Source organism: Mercenaria mercenaria, chromosome 2 (assembly GCF_021730395.1).
Source record: "Mercenaria mercenaria strain notata chromosome 2, MADL_Memer_1, whole genome shotgun sequence".
NCBI classification, from domain to species: domain Eukaryota; kingdom Metazoa; phylum Mollusca; class Bivalvia; order Venerida; family Veneridae; genus Mercenaria; species Mercenaria mercenaria.
In genome coordinates, this window is record NC_069362.1 from 37,128,633 (window position 1) to 37,149,275 (window position 20,643).

The window sequence follows — 20,643 nt, forward strand, 5'->3', positions numbered from 1 at the left end:
TAAATCTATTTAAGAAAAAACTTAATTCTTTACAAAAAGATAAACATTCTGGTAGCTAACAATGTATATTTTCTTTTTCAGTTATCAGCAGTTTGAAAATTTTCCCAAGTGTGTATACGTAGGCCAAATAGAGCTTATTTGAACCCTGTTTAATTTTACAATATCAGTCAAATATCATGTGTTTCGTGCATTCAAGAAATTCACGTATTGTTAAAAAGATAGCTTGATCAATGGACGGAAAAGGAGTGTTTAAATTCAGACCAGGTACATTATATAGCATAATCGAAAAGTCAACAATAAAATGTTACACGTACACTTAAAAAAGGAGGATAAGGATGTAAACACTCCAAATCCATAAACTCTGAAATCATATCTTAACATTCGCTAAAAAGGATGAACGTCCTTCCTGCCTTTATTTATTCAACGCATTGTATGAAGTGAAATTGGTCGATTCTCTGAACTGTTTAGAAATAAGATACTTCAAATTATGTCTATTACATGCTTTAATTTATGTACCGTTTAAAAGTGTGAGTTACAGCAAACATGCATATAGCCAATTTCTAAGCAAAATGCTGTCACAGAATTTATTGTCAGATACAGTCTTTCGTATTCATATTGAAACAAGTGCAAAGACCGAAATACGAATATTTAAACGAAATCCGAAAGTAATTTATGTTTGGATGCACACACAAATAAGGCAGACTAAGTTAAAAAAAAAAAAAGACCACGAAGATAGGGACACAACTGAGTGGCGCGAAGGAACACGTCATGACTTAAACCTTTCTTTTTATGTTGACACTTGTATCCTCATCATGTTGGTCAGCAACTATGTCATCAAAATCTTCATCAGCGGAATCGTAATCCAAAATATTGAGCTCGTCAAATTCTTCTTCCGTATCCGCCCAACCATCTACGGGGTACTGAATTGAAAGACAATAATACTATGTTGGACTTAATGTCGTTATTACTTTTGCTCCTTTGGGATCACGGAGTCAATGTTATGTGGTAATAGGGTTCCGAGATGTTTGCGTGACAGAGTGGTTAAGGTCACTGACTTCGGATCACATGCCTCTCAAAGTTGCGAATTCGAAACCTCGCTTTAGTTATAGTCTTTAATGTGAAGAAGCCATCAAGCTGACTAACGGAAGGTCGATGGCTCAATTTAGGTACCCGTCCGTGCTTTAAATAATACTTGGAGGGAACACTTTGGGTCTTGCTTAGCCATCAAAAGCTAGAAAACTAGACGAGAGATTGTTTCGGTCTGACTTTAAACGCAAAAGAAAGAAAATAAATAACAATGTTGTTTTGGAGCCATTTCAATAGGGCGTTTGGGTCTTGCCCCTTTCCATATGTTTTATGAACAAACTCGAACAAACCTAGTCTTCCAATTATTTTTTTAGCGATCCATCTCATCTAAAGGATCTTCTACAATATTTATTAAACCGTCAATATAACGTGTGGTTTTATATAAGATGCCGCCTCATACTTGGACACATCATGTAGAATCAACGGGTCCCTTCAGTGGTCGGGTCTGCACTTTATATTTTCTCGTTTTATCGATATACTCATCATAAATTTTATTTAAGTTTTAATGTCAAACTCCTTCAGGTCTTACATTTCTTACGCTAATTATAATATATTGTCTGAACATTTAATTATGCGCTTATTAAATTTCTGTATAATATTTCAAATATCTACTAAGTGAATGTTGAAAAATGAAGACTTATGCTGCTATTTGTGACGCTTTCAGTCCGAATATTTTGAAAAAATAGAACACAAACCAGAAACTCGTGCAAATATTCTAACCATATTTTCCCTTGAAATAAACATTTACATAGTAATGCAAAATTTTAGAAAATGACGTCTTTATAGTACCTTTAAAGATCCATCCTCTTCTCTGCTGAAGAATGAATCACCTAAAGAGGCATCCAGTTTACAAAGTAATTGCCTTGAAGTAAGGAATAAAGGGAATGCATGTTCCTGCAAGTCTTGAAGGCGATTTGGTAACACTTGGTTATGTCGCTCAGTATGACCTCTCGATATTGATTCGTCGGCGTTTAAAAAACCACAAAATGTTTTTTTCACTTCAGCAGCAAGGACATGATTCTTTGTCACGAACAACTGATGAAAACTTCCACACATATTTGTGTCCCGTTTACACGTCTTTACATCACCTTCTTTCTCAATTTCATTTGTTTGCTCACGTCGATTATCGTTGGATTCATCGTTTTCAGCTTAAATTGAAACTAGCATTATGTTTATGCAAAGGAAAGCCTAATGCATATTTATTTAAAAAATTAGGACAAATATCAAACAAGGAATGCCATGATGCAAAATCTCAGCCTACCCAAAACGAAACTCACAGCATGCAGAAGAGCACACACACACACACGCGCGCACACACACACTCGCATACAAAGGAAACACACAAGGGGAAAACGAACAAATGAAGGAACACAATGGGGCACTGCCTTGGAACGGTCAGTGGCAAAACACCACTGGGGAGCTGAATTCGATTTGTGGTGTACACCCAACCTCACTCTTACCCCCACCATGTTCCAAAGACACGGGACAGTGTAAATAAAGTAATGCCCGCTGGATAAATCTCTAGCATACGTAATTGAAACAAAAAGGCATGACATGTAAAACCCAAAATTGTTCCTGTATAAATATATATAAAAAGTAAACCTTAAGAACCAAATAAGTATGTACTCAATACCTTTGCAGATAACAGAGCAGCAAAGGAAACGCCAAAAGTTCAATTTTTAATATTTTGCTTTGTATAATTAAAGGCATCTTAAGTGAATCATATTTTATTTCTTGCGTAGCTGCTTTGAAGAGTAGTTCTACCCTAGTTCCTAAAATAAATATGCGAAGGAGACCCTGATAATATATCTGATAAAATAGTTGTGACATGTGATAAAAGATTTACCATCGAGGAGACTATTCTCTTGTGTCTTTTCAGAACGTAAGATCAGTCGTGCATGGAACGCTTTATTGTACTGATTCCAAAGTCGATATAAACAGCAAGTTGTCTTGCCTGAAAGGGAAAAATCCAAATGAGATATTAGTTGAAAATATGCAAATTAGTTAAATAATGGCATGTGTATCAGTGTTCAGTGTATACACTTACCTGTTCCGCTGCGACCAAGTAATAAAATTGGCCCCTTTCCACTCAGATGGATAATAGCATCTTCTTTTTCAGTAACCTTAAAAGGAAACTCCACGCTAATGCTACTATTCTGCAGGATATGTCTTTCAATAGCTCTATCCCAGGTGTAGAATTTTACGATATTATACTCTGTTTTATTAGGACTGGCGGAAGGTGAGTGTTGCACCTGTAAAATAAATGAAAATATTACATATAATTAAAACATTAGACTCCCATTTTGCCTCTAACTTGTCTACCTGATAAAGGTGACTAAAGTTTAATCAAGGATAGTATATTTCATGACGTTTCAGACCTAGTTTAAGCGATCATCTACCAAAACAAATGCATTGTTAAGGGACATTTTGTTTAAATACCCAGCAGTGCTCGTGTGCAGTGAAGCAGAACCTTTAAACTCATCAGCACTGTGTGCATGCCTGGGTAAATGATGTAAATATTTTGATGAAATGCACAAGGAGTAGATTTTAGTTCACTATGTTCGGCTAGTGGTTTTTATTTTGATTGTATTTGCTAAAATTATGTCACTTTTTATAACAGCGGTTATGACCGGACTATTTTGAGAACCCCGATCAGCAGGACGCTATGCTTTCCACTTCAGTTGTGTCTGTCGGATCCGTCGGAAGGATACATGATAGATTTAGCTACTTTGATACTAGTCTGCTGCTCTCTTTGTTTCTCTTGTTGATCTGGGTTTTGCAAAAGCAGTGAATATATGCATATACGGTTCTTTACGTTTTCATTCATAACATCGGATCCCTTATCTAAATTCAAGTGTGTTTAGTTCTGCCCATTGTTTTCTCCTTTAGGGCTAATCTAATATTTTTAACCCACTCGACAGTATATTTTCAGTTAAAATGGTACTTGCAACATGTGTAAAATTAATGCTGAATTCTGCTTAACTCGGTTTAGTGGGCATTGTCGGTAGCATGCAATTTCACTATCGTCCATGAACAGGCTCAAACAGAACCTGCATCATTTTCCTTATGAGTTTCCTCTTTTTCTATTTTATTTTATACACACGAGAATGCTTGTGTTATACATATTTGCTGTTGCTATCATTACATGTGTATAGGATTCACCTGGCGGTAAAAACGTTTATTTACACAGTCCTTCAATTTTGGAACGTGGTAGTGTGAGCTAGTGCGATGTTGCATTCATCTGGATAAATATATTGAAATATCATCAAGTTACCATTAAACCATCCAATCCTTCAGTTACTGAAGAATCAATTCTGGTATATAATAAATTAACAATACAATGAAAGGTGCGCCCACAGAACATATTTATAAAAACACCTTATTTAAGGGACTTATACACACAACAGTTTTGGTGATTTTCTTTTCAAATATTGATAAAAACGTGAGTACTCTGAAAGTGACTAGTGGCACAAACCTACTGACGTAAGATTTTGCAAGATTTTCTGATAAATAACGAAACATATTGTGCAGAAGGTAGTAAACCGTTTCAAGACTTTTAAAATGTTTCTTTTATTTTTTCACACACTTTATCATTTCTCAGTGTCATGTATACAGTCTATGCTAAACTTGGTTGAAATGTTGAACATTTTACCAGCGAAAACATTTTTTGCATTTTGTTTTCATAAAGTGTAGATCACATATCATAAATTTTAAACTTGTTTGATAACAATCAAGTGAAATAAATTCCCCCTTAAAGAAACAGATCTCTAGGAATAGCATTATTCCAAAAACGCAACCTCTCAAGAAAAATTAGACGAAACAAACAAAGAAAATAACACAATAGACACAGCCTTGGAATGGCAATTGCCAAAACACGACCGGTTTATGGTTGGCACCAAACTCCCACCATGTTCTCAGTTTGATGAAACATCACTGTGTTGTTCATGAGAAGAAGTTCTTTCATAGTGCTTTGTGTTGGGTTAAGAGTGATATCGACACAATTAAGGTCATATGGTGACTTATCCAACTTTTGTCAGAGAAAGACCTCATGTGCACTTCAAGCATGGAAACGCATCTGTACAGAACCACCGGCCTTCCGTAAGTTAGCTTTATATATTCCATACAAGAAGAGTTCTGCACCCTAAGAGAGGTTTCGAACCCACATCAGTGAAGAGCAAGTAATTCGAACACAGCTACCTTAACAATCCGACCACGGGTTTGTGGGTGGTAGGGGCTCTTAAAGATGATCTATTTATCTATTTGTACTTTCGACTCTTGATGTAGTGGAAGGATTGTGAAAATTGTTGACGTAATCATGCTGCTATAAACATGATTCAACGCACAGATCATACGTGGAAGTCACTGAACACATGACACCGGACTGTGTACCCTAAGATCTGAGACTTTAGCTCCGATGAGTTAAAACAGATCATATAAATAAAGCATATCATACAAATTAACCGAAACTTTTCAAATATATAGCTAATACATTAAGCTGTTGAAAAGATATTAAAACTGAAATATCAGCTGTATAACGTCAGCAAGTGTTATGTATACCTGTACTGGCCATTCGAGATCATCTCGGGTATCATGTTCAGTAAACAGTAAAGGGTGTTCAATGTCGTTTGCTTTTCGTCTTTGATCGTTTTCCTTTTTCAGACCCTTTAGTTTTCTTTGTATGACACAAGTCTCACCACGTTGACGTGAATGTTTAATTTTGTCAACAGATCTGTGAACAATAATGAAATAGGAAACACGTGTATTTTACTTAATGAATGACAAAACTGGCATGGCGGTTATACTATCGAAAGCTAATAAAAAGTTAAAACGCACTGACAACTGCGTTAATATACACTGAAAGAATTATTTACTCAACAGTGAAAACAGAAAAAACGTATTCTCACAGCTTAAACCAATGACAGTTAAACGTACAATTTTCATGTCCGTCTTTCTAGCCGTCAGAATAAGAAGCAACCGGAAAGGTTTAAATATATATCTGAGGTGTGAAATAAAACGATATCTGAGATTTGAAATATTATAATGACAAGCAAATACTCAATTACAAAGATAAAACTAAATAACTCAGGCACGATTAGTTTAAAGTAGTCGGGTACAGACAGCTTGACTTCGAAAGACGTAGACAGCATGATATAACACGTCAGATTGCGTATATGTTAATCTACATGTAAGTATTTGAGCACCGAATGATATTAACTTCCGTTATAAAAATTATAATCTTTTCTACTGAATAGGACATGATATTTTTCAATTCTTGTGAAATTATTTGCATATCACACAAGATCAATATACAGTTAAAAATTCTGCATTTAATAATTATAATCATAGGAAATACAAGCTTTAGGACTTTTCATTCCTGGAATAGAAAAACACTCAAAAATATAACAACCTATTAATTTTGTTATGATCCATAACAATATCCCATATTCTAATAACTTCTGTGTAAATCTTGCCACCGTTGACTTGTGGTAAAGCATCATCGGTAGAGAGATTTAATCGCTGATCTGCAATGTCACTGCATCTTGATGAGAAACTTATTGCCCTTTCCCATATTATTCTCCTACCTAAAAGGACACAGTAAATACAAATTCCAAAACAACAGCGAAATGTAGTATCTCTATACATGTGCAAATATTTAGCAAATTTCAAGACAAGCATCCTGATTTTAAAATATTTTAAAGAAAGTTGTTATATTTAAACATCTTTTACACAAATAGGCAAATTGTAGGTTCAATAACAATAGTCGACCTAAAAATATAACCTTGCAAAAAAATATACCTTTGCTTAAATTTGCTTCAAACAGTTTGAGACATTTTGGTACATTTGTGAGTTCCCTGCAATAGTTATTTTGCCAATCACCATTTGCCAACCTTCGAATAATCTGTATTATTTTGCGCCTTAACGCAGGCAACACGTGTTTATTTTCTAGAGTCTTTCGCACTTTATCTGTGTATTCAACTTCCCATGTAAGACTTTCAAACTGCAAGAGAACGATATCACGAATGTCAAACATAACTGCAGGGTGACCTGTGGGTTCCATTTTTTTCTATTTAAAGCATAATAAGGTGGAACACCGCCGTCATAAAGAAACTTCCAACCTATTGAACAATTTATACGTCTACTGCAAGATTATGTTAATTAGAAGAAGAAAAAGAAATACAAAGGATAGAGAATTCGGTTTCAATTGAAACCTTCTAAATCAAAACAATGTATTTTTCTAAAATAAATATCAGTACACAATACCATATTTTCAAGTTCCAGGTCGTCATCTTCATCAATTATATCAATACTATCATGATCGTTCTCATCGATGTTAACTTGTCTTCGGGTAACCATCACCGAAACATCTGATTCCATGTTTTGTGGGGTCTTGTCAACAATACCTTCATCTGATTCAAGAGGAGGGAGTTCAGATATATCATTGTCTTCAAGAAGCGCAAGTTCTGATTCCGAAACATGGTCATATTCTTCAACATCTTTTGGCGCGAAAGAAACACTGTCTGCAATATCTTCTAAAGTTTTTGATCTTGCACCCTCCCTTCTTTTCTGTGTTTCTGTGCGACTAAAAGAGTCATTTTCAGTTAAAATTATTTCATGTTCCGATATGTTTTGTTCGATTTCTTTTTGAAAAATTCTTTCCTTTTGCAACATGGTTCGTTTATTTTCTATATCTCCTTTACTTTCGTGATCTGTATTTGCTTTATTCTCTGTGATATCAACCATACTTAATACTGCTGGAATTTCACTGAACGAGGAGTTCTCATTATTTATATGTTTATCACGTTCCGCAATCTCAAGATTTTGTCTTTCAACATATGTGGCTTTAATAGATTTTGGTAATGCTATGATTAAGGTTTCAATACGTTTCTTTGTTTCTTCAATTTGTTCTGTCAACATTTTTGGTGGATGTTTAGATTTACTTTCCAGAGAAACTTCAATCTCTTTGGGCGACACGATCTTTTCGTCCTTTTTTAATTTCTTGTCAACAACCTTTTCGTGCGATGGCTTTATCCTAGATGCTTCTTCAAGAAGTTTGAAAAGAGAGGAGTCTCTTTCCTTCACATAATCATTTGGGTATTTGAGTTCCTTATTGTAGTATTTTGCAGAAACCATTCTACTGCAAAGCATTTTAGTTAGTCGCAGAACAAAATCGTTGAAGTCTGCTTTGGCTAAAAGATGATATATACCGTCACCATTTGCATCTACCTGTTCCGGATCAAGATATGTATATTTATCTTTGTCCCCTACCTGCTTATCTAACAAAGCTTGTATAAATGGGACATCTGAAATGGGAAAGGGTTTGAGTTTAAAACGTGTTCTCCATAACAATATACAAATTTGAAAAAAACAATAATTATTGTAGTGTCATTGTCTAACTGTCTCGTTTGGTATAAACTTGCTGCCGGAAGTGGTGTGTTGTTGTTTTTTTTTTTTTGCCAGACTATTCTTAGGTGGTGTCCAACGCGCGTGTGTGTGCGTCTGCGTGTGTGTTTGTGTGTGTATGTGTGTGTGGTGGGGTGGGGGGGGGGGGGGGGGGGCTTTTTTAGAGTGGCTTTGCCAGCTGGATATTCATCCTTGTCTTTTATATTTTTTCACGTGAATATCGACATTTTCGCGACCGACCTACATGTATTATAAATCAACTGTTACAGATGGCAGTAAATGTTTTCGTTCTGGCAGCAATTTTATTGAATGCATTATTTTGAGTGGCACATATACAGTTAAAGATAATACATTTACTAATTATTTTACTTCTATCCTATCCATAAAGTGCTTTTTAAGGTTTAAAACTCTAAAACTTACGTTTTTCTTGTAGAGCAATCAAAATTGCTGCATGAATGGGTGTATCGCCACTGTACATAGATATCATTGAACTATCTGCTCCTCTATTAATCAGTTCAATCGCTACTTTGAATTCTTTCAATTCAACAGCGTTTTTCACGACCATCTTACCATCTACAAGTATTGATAATGTTGTATTTAACTTTAACACCAGTTAGTAATAGGTCTGGTATTCTTGATGATTATAAAATGACTTTAAGTAGATTCTAAGAATTAACATCCCAATGATGATCAGTTCATGAAACTCATAATAGCACATTATGTGCAATGTGGTAATAACAACGTCTTTATGTTTTGTGCTGAAAAAATGCGTCACCGAAATTCCAACAGTTTTATACAAGATTTATACTAAAGGTTTCATCAACACTAGTATAGTTTTTACTTACTGTCATCTGCTATCCGCCAGCCATTCTCTAGTAAGTTCAAGACTACACGATGCTTTTCTTCTTCTGAATCCAGCGACGTATCTCTGACCAAAGGTTCCACGGTAAATTTTGAAGCAAATTCTAAAAATCGAAAGCATATACTAATACACATATATAATATTTGTTTTTTTAATACCATACCTCTCTGTGCGGACCTTTTAGATATTCACCTGGAAGCACTTTTTTTTCTCAAACGTTTTGAGTCTCGTAAATATTTTTATACGTATGACCTATAACATCAAATATAAATTGTATTACATGCTCTAGTTTCATTTCATAGAAAGTTTAATACCTAACAATGTCGATACAAAACAGCTTACAAACAACTAATCTGTTTTGTGAATATCTTATATCGTTTAAAGATGATCATACTCGTGATATATAAATTCTTTTTACTACACACGATTTATATGGCTATGCATCTGTTCCAGGATAGCTTTTGCATGGTCTACCTTTCTAAATATTCTTTCTTTTAATTGCATCCATTTTGACTTTCTAGACGTACATTTTTTGAAGAACAGATAATTCAGTTAGCCCTTCCAGTTTTATTCCTTAATTTCACTGGTTAGTTTAGTATATTAGTATATCTTGTTTACTAGTTTTAACCAATTATTATTCTTTGTAATTAATCTACATAACTGTATTAATTTCACCTTATCAAGCATTTGCTCGGTTAAACAATTATTTGATCATGTTATATTTACAAAAAGGGGCCTCCGTGGCCGAGTGATTAAGGTCGCTGACTTCAAATCACTTGCCCCTCATCGATGTCTTTTCAGGCGAACCTGTTTGTCAATTTTAGCAACACATGTTAACTATTAATACTTATTTGGTACTGTTTACTCAAAACCTCCTAAGTGGAAACGGATTCAGTTATCTTTTCAGGGAATAAATGGATACATGATTGTTATTATATTTGTTTTGATATGCATGCAACTGTTTACCCTTAAGCTCTCCTTCTGCGAATAACTTCTTGCTCTTTTGTATAGTCAATTCTAACAGTAGCCATCTTTTATCGCAGACAAGAACATCAATGATTGTGAAGTACTTCTCTTTTCTTAAAGAATCGAGACAGATTGATGCATCTGCAAAATGAAGATTTGACGTAGAAATTTCATTTATTACTGAACATTAACATTAGTTCTGTCAATGCATTTCTATTTATTATTAATATTTAATTGATGTTTTCATCATAATAAATAATTTTCCTAAATTAAGCCGTATATAAACGTTTCAAATGGGATTCACAATAGGAACTTTACGAATAAAGATGAGCTAAAATTTACCTTCCAGGCTTAATTCACCTATGTGTTTGGAAAAATCCCCAAGAGCTTTCTTTTCAATGATGATGTGCTGTTGATTACTATGATCCATATTTAATACCTCTACAAGCAGCTTAAGTCCATCAGTTATATTTGCTGTTAACTTTTCTACAGCATTTGAATAAATGCGTTCACATTTTTCACATGTATGTGCTCTTCCTTGGTTTCGTTTTGCTTTTATATTCTGGCTTATTGTTTTTGCCTTATGTAGGTTACTCCTGTTTTGTGCCTGGTTTGTAGGTGTTTTCTGTTTTTCTGCAAAACAGAACATATTATTTATAATCATGATCAAATTGGAGGTCAGTTTACTGTTCTTAACTAAAAAGAGATCAAATGTATATCGCCATAAATATGCTCAGTATACAAATTGTCAAGAGCACTTCACAGACAAGAAGTTAAAGTGACTGAATCATTTAGCACTAACTATTATTCGGGTAAGAGTCGCATATCTGTCCACTTTGGCAAATGAAATGTCAACAACACACCTGACCAGATGCCTGCCAGTACCTATATAAATGTCCAGATAGACACTCGACCACTGAAACTTGAATATTGCGATATTGTCTAAATTAAGGACATTTCCGTCAGTTGTTACTCCGAAACCTATTGCGCAATGGCCGGTCCGTTCTTTATATATTCTGTTTTTCGTTAAACAAAAAGTATCGAACACGTAAATTCAAACAAACTGGTTGTGAACATATTTTAGTCCTTAAAAGCGCACCGATCGGTTTCTATCTAAAGGAAAGGTAAAGAAAATGTAGCTTTGCGTTGTGTAGCCACGAATGAATATAACTACAGTCAAATTCTTATTCTTGTTTAAACATGTTTAACTGTTCAATAACGTGTGTAAAAGACGATCTTTCTCAATCAAACACCAAACGAATGAAGCAATACAGGCGGAAAGCATAGTTATGGACCCTGACAAAATTGAAACGAACTTCGAGAAATATCTTGATATCGAGTTAAAAATCATGGATATACACAATTTTATGGTTTCTTTGTGATGTATAAAGAATGTGATATTTTTTCTCTAAAGTTGAAATTAAAACAAAAAACATTTGGATGTTTTGGAATTTATAGTAAATCATAATCGAGTGTCAATTACGTAATCATGCTTCTATGTACTGAAGTGAAATTTTGAGAAGATTATACCTATTTGTCTTGAAATTTATTAAGTGTGTGAAGTTGGCGAGAAGTTCGACATTCGACATTGAACATTGGATAAGAGAACGACGTTGGACATTTAAAGCGTGAAGTTGGCGTAAATTTAAACATTCGACATTGGACATTCGATTTCAGAACGACACTGGACATTCGAACCCAGAACGACATTGGACGTCCGAACCTAAAACGACATTGGATATTCGGACCCATAACTACATTGGACATTCGAATCCAAAACGACATTAGACATTCGATTTCAGAACGACATTGGACATCTGAATTTAAAACGACATTAGACATTCGATTTCAGAACGACTTTGGACATTTGAATCTAAAACGACATTAAGCATTCGATTTCAGAACGACATTGGACATTCGAACTATGAACGACATTGGACATCCTGACCTAAAACGACATTGGACATTCGAACCCAAAACGACATTGGACATTTGAATCTAAAACGGCATTGAACATTCGATTTCAGAACGACATTGGACATTCGAAATATGAACGACATTGGACATCCGAACCTAAAACGACATTGGACATTCGAACCCAAAACGACATTGGACATTTGAATCTAAAACGACATTGAACATTCGATTTCAGAACGACATTGGACATTCGAAATATGAACGACATTGGACATCCGAACCTAAAACGACATTGGACATTCGAACCCAAAACGGCATTTGACATTTGAATCTAAAACGACATTGAACATTCGATTTCAGAACGACATTGGACATTCGAACTATGAACAACATTAAACATTCGAACCTAGATCGACGTTGGACATTCGATCCCAGAACGACATTGGACATTTGAATCTAAAACGACATTGGACATTTGATTTCAAAACGACATTGGACATTTGAATTAAAAAAGAAACAAGAAGTATCATTTCAACCCATTAAGAATGGTCTGTGACATTGTCAGGAGCACTCGCAGACTTTCAAGAACCGGTACAAAGAGAGATAACACTAACCAAGTAGTTGTTTCTGTTTTAATCATAAAAACGGTTTGCGACACTTTCAGGAACACTCGCAGACTTTCAGGAATAGATGTCATGGGAGAAAACACCGTCCCATTAGCCTCTGTATCAATTCAACCCATTAAAAACGGTCTGTGACACTTTCAGGAGGACTCTCAGACCTTCAGGAAACGGTGGCAAGGAAGAAAACATCGTCACAATAGTCCATGTTTCTTTCTCAATCATTTAGAATGGTCTACGACACTTTCAGGAGGACTCGCAGACTTTCAGAAAACGGTGCCAAGGGAGAAAACATCGTCACAATAGTCTATGTTTCTTTCTCAATCGTGACACATTCAGAAGGACTCGCAGACTTTCAAGAACTGGTGCCAGGAGAGATAACACTAACCAAGTAGTTCCTGTTTCTTTTTAAATCATTTAAAACGGTCTGCGACAATTTCAGGGGCACTCACAGACTTTCAGGAATCGGTGCAAATGGAGATTACTAATGTCGTTTTGGATTCGAATGTAAAATGTCGTTCTTGGTTCGTGTGTCCAATGTCGTTCTGGATTCGAATGTCCAATGTCGTTTTGGGTTTGAAAGTCCAATGTCGTTCAAGGTTTGAATGTCCAATGTCGTTCTTAAATCGAATGAATTATGTCGTTCTGGTATCGAGTGTCCATTGTCGTTTTGGATGCAAATGTGCAATGTCGTTCTATGTTCGAATATCCAATACAGTATTGGGTTCGAATGTCCAATGTCGTTCTGGTATCGAATGTCCCATGTCCTTTTAAATTCGAATGTCCAATGTCGTTCTGGGTTCGAATGTACAATGTCGTTCTAGGTTCGAGTGTCCAGTCTCGATCTGATATCGGATGTCCAATGTCGTTTTAGATATCGATTCAGATGTCCAATGTCGTTCTGAAATCGAAAGTCCAATGTCGTTTTGGATTCGAATGTTCAATGTCGTTCTGGGTTCGAATGTCCAATGTCGTTTTAGGTTCGGATGTCCAATGTCGTTCATAGTTCGAATGTCCAATGTCGTTTTAGATTCAAATGTCCAATGTCGTTCTGGGTTCGAATGTCCAATGTCGTTCTGGTACCGAATGTCCAATGTCGTTTTGGATTCGAATGTCCAATGTTGTTCTGGGTTCGAATGTCTAGTGTCGTTCTAGGTTCGGATGTCCAATGTCGTTCTGAAATCGAATGTCCAATATCGTTTTAGATTCAAATGTCCAATGTCGTTCTGGGTTCGAATGTCCAATATCGTTCTGGTATCGAATGTCCAATGTTGTTTTGGATTCGAACGTCCAATGTCGCTCTGGGTCCGAATGTCCAATGTCGTTCAAGGTTCGAATGTCCAATGTCGTTTTCGATTCGAATATCCAATGTTGTTCTGAATTCGAACGTCCAATGTCGTTCTAGGTTTGAATGTCCAATGTCGTTCTGAAATCGAATGTCCAATGTCGTTTTAGATTCAAATGTCCAATGTCGTTCTGGGTTCGAATGTCCAATGTCGTACTGGTATCGAATGTCCAATGTTGTTTTGGATTCGCATGTCCAATGTCGCTCTGGGTCCGAATGTCCAATATCGTTCTAGGTTCGAATGTCCAATGTCAAGAAAATGAAAATTACTTAAAACCATTTAGCAGATAAGGGCAAGAAATATGCCGCACAACATAACCACATAACCAATCTTTGGCAGCTATTTTATTTTGACTCAGATATTGAAGAAGAAAGCATGGATTTTGTATTCGCAGAAGTAAAAGCTTTTCATTTTCATACATTATATTCTATTCTTATTTGACTTACCAACCAATGATATCTTAACGGCAGCATGAAGATACGTGTCACCTTCTTCTAATGATATACTCCTTTTGTTCGATCCACAGTGTGAAAGATAAAGCATGATATCGGCTACCCATGGATTGCTCTGAAATGTGAAACTTGATGTATACAAAATTCTGTTTTACTTATCATGCACGATTTTCTTAAACAGGTGGTGGCAAGAAACGTGTACCATGCACCTAAACCCCACCCACCCCGAATACTGTTTTCATAGGTACCAAATTGTTTGGCAGGACCAACGCTTTCATAATAAATAAAAAATCCTAATCTATGAAAAAGGAATCTCTTCTGAACAATTTTTATTATTCCACTGTTTCTATGGAGAAGATAATCAATCATAATTTCCTTGGTCAGTTTACCCCGGGCTAGTGGGCGTGGACGGTAGCTTGCACTTCCATTACCGTCCATGAAGAGGCTCAATCAAACCGAGCCTGCAATATTTTCATTTATATCGTGTTATGCAATCTGTAGTTTTTCACTTTTATTTTGGTGATAAAACACAAAAATGGTATCCAAATGGAGCTCAAACACTGACCTTTTAATTGCAGTATTTCAATGCTCCCCTGAATCTCTTTTGAACTATGTAGGATTTCACTGTTTCCGTGGCAACCGTTCATCTTTTGAAAGGACAGCCGTTTAGATGATAATCAGTCATACCTTTGTCCATTTTGGTGATAAAACAATAGAAACGTTATCAATATTGAGCTTAGACATTGGCCTTTTACTTCATACTAATTAACTAATTTGCATATTCATGAATATTAATGAGAATGTTACAATTTGACCAGATATTGTTGAAAAATAACATTTTCTAAGTTTTAAATGTACTAAAAAGTTTTGATCTTGTCTTAAATCTCTCAGTGTTTTCTTAAATAGTATTTTGTAACACTGACGGTATATTTTTTCTCCAAACAAACTAGGTATGTTTAACTAATTTGCATAAAATGAACAAGTGCCATTTATAACAAACGTCTGAGGAAGAAGATATTACCTAAACTGAATAAAATGATATTTAAGAAATGAAATGATTTAAGGATTGGCAAATTAAACATGAACCGCTAGCGCGATTCATGGATTTGCTGATCCTATTCTGTCGTTTATTTCGCATGAACACCGAAAAGAAAATAGTTTTATTTCTTAATATATTTACATTTATATTATTCCGTTCCATTTGTAAACAAGATAACATTGTAAATTGAACATATGTTGTGGCATTAAACATTAGAATTAGCTTCCCGGCCATTCTGTTCACCAGACGGAACAACTGCGACGTCATATAAGGACCGTTCTTCCTGACTATACGCGGACGTCGTTGAAACAGCGGTCGGTTGTCACTAAGCTGCGATGACGTAACTTTCGCGCCTTTCCTTCTGCTGTCATACAAAATGAACGTCATAATTTTCAATGTAACAGAATAGGGCAAACGTAAATATAAATAATTGTAATCAATGAAATAACAAGTATGTGAACTATATTGTTTGGAAATTAAGTGTAAACACTGAATTAAAAAAGAAATCAATATGTAACATACAGTATTTTACATGTTACATTACCATTTCAATAACTTTATTATATTGCATCTATCATTTACAAAATATTTACCAGACAGTTTTACTCTGGTCTTAAAGCCTATCAGTGTTTTCTAAAATGGTATTTTGTTACTCTAAAGGTAAATAATTTACTCCACATTAGGTATTTAAAGCAAATTTGCATAAAATGAACCAATGCTAAAACAAACATCATTGGAAACAAGATATTGATAAAACTGAATAACATACTAAAATAAATTGGTGATTATTTGAGTAACATCATATGACACTATATCGTAAACACTTATCTGAAGGAAGAATAATTATCTATGTAACGTACTTTACACATGTTACGTTACCATTCCACTAAACAGTTTTTTCATTGTTGTCAATAATTACGTTTTACATTAACTATGTATTTTATGTATATATTATGTTTATATTAATTATTGGGTCTGGGGTCCTCCGTGGCCGAGTGGTTAAGGTCGCTGACTTCAAATCACTTGCCCCTCATCGATGTAGGTTCGAGCCTCACTCGGGGCGTTGAATTCTTCATGTGAGGAAGCCATCCAGCTGGCTTACGGATGGTCACCCGGGGTCTTCCTCCACCATTAAAGCTGGAAAGTCGCCATATGACCTAGCATGTGTCGGTGCGACGTTAAATCAAAATAAAAAAAAAAAAATAGTACATTGATCAGAAACGTCTACCATGCATCTTCTAGACTTTTTCGTAGACAAATTGTTTCACAGGACAAACCCTTTCAAAATAAATAAAATTTTCCCTTGAAAAAAAAAACTCTTTAGAGCTATGTATGATTTCAATGTTTCCATGGCAGCCATTCATTTTCAGAGGACAACCATATAGATGATAATCAATCATATCTTTGTCAGTTTTGGTGATCCGTAAGCCAGCTGGATGGCTTCCTCAAAATGAAGAATTCAACGCCCCGAGTGAGGCTCGAACCCACATCGATGAGGAGCAAGTGATTTGAAGTCAGCGACCTCAACCTCTCGGCCACGGAGGCCCCTCGATGTACTATAATTCTCTCTGACTAACAACGGTATTTTAACGGCAATGGAATTACGCGTCACATTTTTCTAATGATATGTTTATTTTCGCTGATTCCCAGTGGAAAGAAAAAAGTGGAAAAAATGAAGCATTATATTGGCAACGAGTGGGCTATCCTGTAATTTTACGATACACAGATTCTAAATATTTTTTTTATAAAGCGATAAATAACACCAATGGTTCTAGTACAATAGAACACAATTATAAATGTGTTGTAAGTATACATGGGTTAATTTTCATATTACATGTACATTTGACATCATTTTTTACAAACGCACATGCCTAATACAAAAATATATAAAATGTTATCATCTTATAACGAAATAATCTAGTCTGCTTAGTAAAATAGAGAAATTGGAAACTCCACAGGTCGCTCAACACAACAAAAACGAAAATGTTGCAGGCTCGGTTTGACTGAGCTCTAGCCCCGGACTGAGCAGAACTCAACTTTGCTAAAAGTACAAACATCAATTTAGAGACATCCACAGATGTGTTCGTACCGCGGTGCACTTGGAACCTTCAATGCTACACTAGTATGTAATTCCATGAAAAGCGGCGTATGGTCCCCAGTTAAAATAATGGGTTTGCCCTAAACGAGAAAACAATGGGCAGAACTAAACAAACTGGAATTTAGAAAGGGGATCTGAGGTTATGTAGCCTGCATATCATAGAAACTGCAAAAAGACAAAATTAAAATGCAGGTACCATATCCAAGGGGTGATTTTACAATACTCAAAGCTATGAAATGTTCATGCTGAGAAACTAAACAGTACCAATAACACGACATAAAAGTCGTGCTGAACGATCTGAGAAGATTGAAATATAACAGCCCTGATTGAATGTACGGGCGGGGAGATTTTTACAGCCGCCACACGACACAAACTACGCTGCTTTGATAATAAAATAGAAAAAGTGGAAACTCCACAGGTCGCTCAACACAACATAAACGTGCAGGCTCGGTTTGATTGAGCCTGTTCATGGACGGTATTGGAAATGCATGCTACCGTCAACGCCCTCTAGCCCTAGGTTGAGCAGAAATCAACATTTACACATGCTAAAAGTACAAAAGAAAACAATAAGTAAATTAGTAACAATAGTAAGTCTTACTCGGATATCTTTTATACTGCAGAATGGCTTTAAATCGAGCTTCAGTGGTGTAATGGGTCTTAAATTGATTTTAAACAGATGGTATGCTCCGCTTGCACTTTCCCAATCGTTGTTTCGTACAAGTAAGTAACACACCTGTGCCCATACATGTCCATGTCTACCATTACCCACCATGGCATTATCTAAAACATAGGTTAAGCGTTAAGTAGATGTAATATCGTATTTATTAAGCTTTTGAATCATTAAATCTGTGGTTAAATGTTTCGTATCTAACAAAAGTAGTAAAACATGGTAACATATGTTTATCTGGTAATGATGTCAAAGATCGTTTGTATTAAAACGTAAAGCAGTTTATTCTCTTCATTTTGTAATAAAATAAGAGTTATTAGTAAAACATATATGCCAGCACACATAAAACACAAGATTACATTTTCTGCCAATATTACATGACTGCCTCTAGTAGTATTTACTGGCACGTTTGTCTGTTTGTTTATTATACTGAGCAAAAGTTCAAACTAGACCACTTAGTTTTTATTATATTTTTTGACAGTATTGTATTTGTAGAAGTAGGCAAAAATAAATAATATATTTTGAAAAACAATTTATTTTCACATAATGCATTATTCAATAACAGGAAACGAAATCCATTCGCATAACAAGACTTTTACAACTTGACCCACCAAATTAAAGTCACAGGTTTTTAATAACGTGTATGACCGCCGTTAGACCGAATAACTTCAAAGCACCGACTGCGCATGGACCTGATGTAAGGTCGAATGTACGCCTGTTCTATGGCAGATGACTTCTTCCAATTCCCGAAAATTTTGAGTAACAACCGGAAGTCTCCTAATGCCCCTTTCAAGCTCGTCCCACAAATGATCACCCAAATCGAGCACATTAACGTCGAAACCTTGTAAGAAGTTCCAAGTGCTGGCGGCTGTGTGAATTGTAGCTCTATCATACATGAGGGTTAGACCACCATGCGTCATCATATGGGGAACCGCAAATGAGTATAACACGTCATTCTGGTAATTAGGCACATTGAGATTACCATTAATTACAATGGCTGGTGTTTAAAAATTTAATGACACGCCTGTCCATATCATCGATGAATCACCACCAAACCCGTCACGTTCAGTAACACAATTGTCCTTGTAGCTTTCGTTACGACTGCGGTAAACCCTCATCCTACCATCATTGCGGTGAAACGAGAACCTGCTTTCGTCGGAAAACAAAATGTTTGCCAAACCGCGTCTGTTGAATCGCATGTGCCTCCTTGTCCAGTTTAATCTGTTTCGTCGATGAGCAGCTTGTAAGATTACCTCTTTATACGTCTTGCTCTGATTCCTTGCTCTCGGAGACGATTTCTCACAGTCTGAGCCGAGATATAGCGGTTAACTGTTGTGGACGCAGTGATTGTTGCTTGTTTAAAACGACTGCGCAGGAGTTGTAACACAACGAATCGATCCTGCCTATGTGAAGTTACCCGCGGCCGAGGTTTTCGGTGCTCGTCCGCTACATTTCCGGTACGGACGAATTTGTTCCGAAGGTTTCTTATCGTGCTTACATGACGTCCTATCACACGTGCAACCTGCAATAATAATTATTAATAATATCAATAGAAAACGTGCATAACATTTCTTTCAATGGTAATTCAATGTTTTGAAAAAGAATGACCAATTAAAACATAAGATAATGAAAAATCGCATTTTACCTGACAACGCGAGACTCCAGCTTTAAGCATTCCAATAGCAAGTGCTCTTTCTTCGTTTCGCATACGCGGCATATTGTACTCGTTTTGATAATTTTATGATTTTGTATCATTTTGATACACGCAAAACTGTATTATTTTCGCTATAGAATAGTAAATGATATTTCATTTTATTATCGACTTGTTAAAAGTTATTTTTATCACAGATAAACTGATAAAATATTTGTAGCAGTTCTTTACGGGTAAATCAAACACATGTGAATATATTCTATAAAAGAATTATGAACTCTGTCTAAAACGCATTTCATTTCCCATCCGATGGTATAATTGCATGGGAAGTAAACTAATAGATATCAAAAGTACTTGCCTGGGGCAAGAGTTGTCACTCTTTGTGGTCACATTTTTAAATTCTATATTAAAAATCCGTTAGTAATATAAACACAACTTTCATAAATTGCACATTTGAAGAGTCATTTTTGGCAAGTTGAAGGACTTAGAATCAGTTTCTAGACTTAATTTAATGTCTTTCTATCTTTAAACATTTTAG

General features: G+C 35.6%; 1 protein-coding gene across 1 annotated transcript in view; it reads right to left on the reverse strand.

Annotated features, from left to right (window-relative positions):
• LOC123563740 (TPR and ankyrin repeat-containing protein 1-like) overlaps window positions 1-20,171 on the reverse strand; it is a 46,850-nt gene extending 26,679 nt beyond the window's left edge. The window contains exons 1-16 of the mRNA XM_053525254.1: window positions 20,100-20,171; window positions 19,718-19,976; window positions 18,386-18,567; window positions 14,645-14,765; window positions 10,658-10,948; window positions 10,316-10,456; window positions 9,333-9,452; window positions 8,908-9,060; window positions 7,348-8,387; window positions 6,883-7,084; window positions 6,494-6,668; window positions 5,644-5,815; window positions 3,134-3,338; window positions 2,933-3,040; window positions 1,876-2,234; window positions 780-920 (exon numbers count right to left, since the gene is read on the reverse strand). Of these exons, the coding sequence (XP_053381229.1) occupies window positions 780-920; window positions 1,876-2,234; window positions 2,933-3,040; window positions 3,134-3,338; window positions 5,644-5,815; window positions 6,494-6,668; window positions 6,883-7,084; window positions 7,348-8,387; window positions 8,908-9,060; window positions 9,333-9,452; window positions 10,316-10,456; window positions 10,658-10,948; window positions 14,645-14,765; window positions 18,386-18,567; window positions 19,718-19,976; window positions 20,100-20,171 (3,741 nt within the window). The remainder of the gene's footprint in view (window positions 1-779; window positions 921-1,875; window positions 2,235-2,932; window positions 3,041-3,133; window positions 3,339-5,643; window positions 5,816-6,493; window positions 6,669-6,882; window positions 7,085-7,347; window positions 8,388-8,907; window positions 9,061-9,332; window positions 9,453-10,315; window positions 10,457-10,657; window positions 10,949-14,644; window positions 14,766-18,385; window positions 18,568-19,717; window positions 19,977-20,099) is intronic.
• Between the last annotated feature and the right edge of the window lie 472 nt (window positions 20,172-20,643).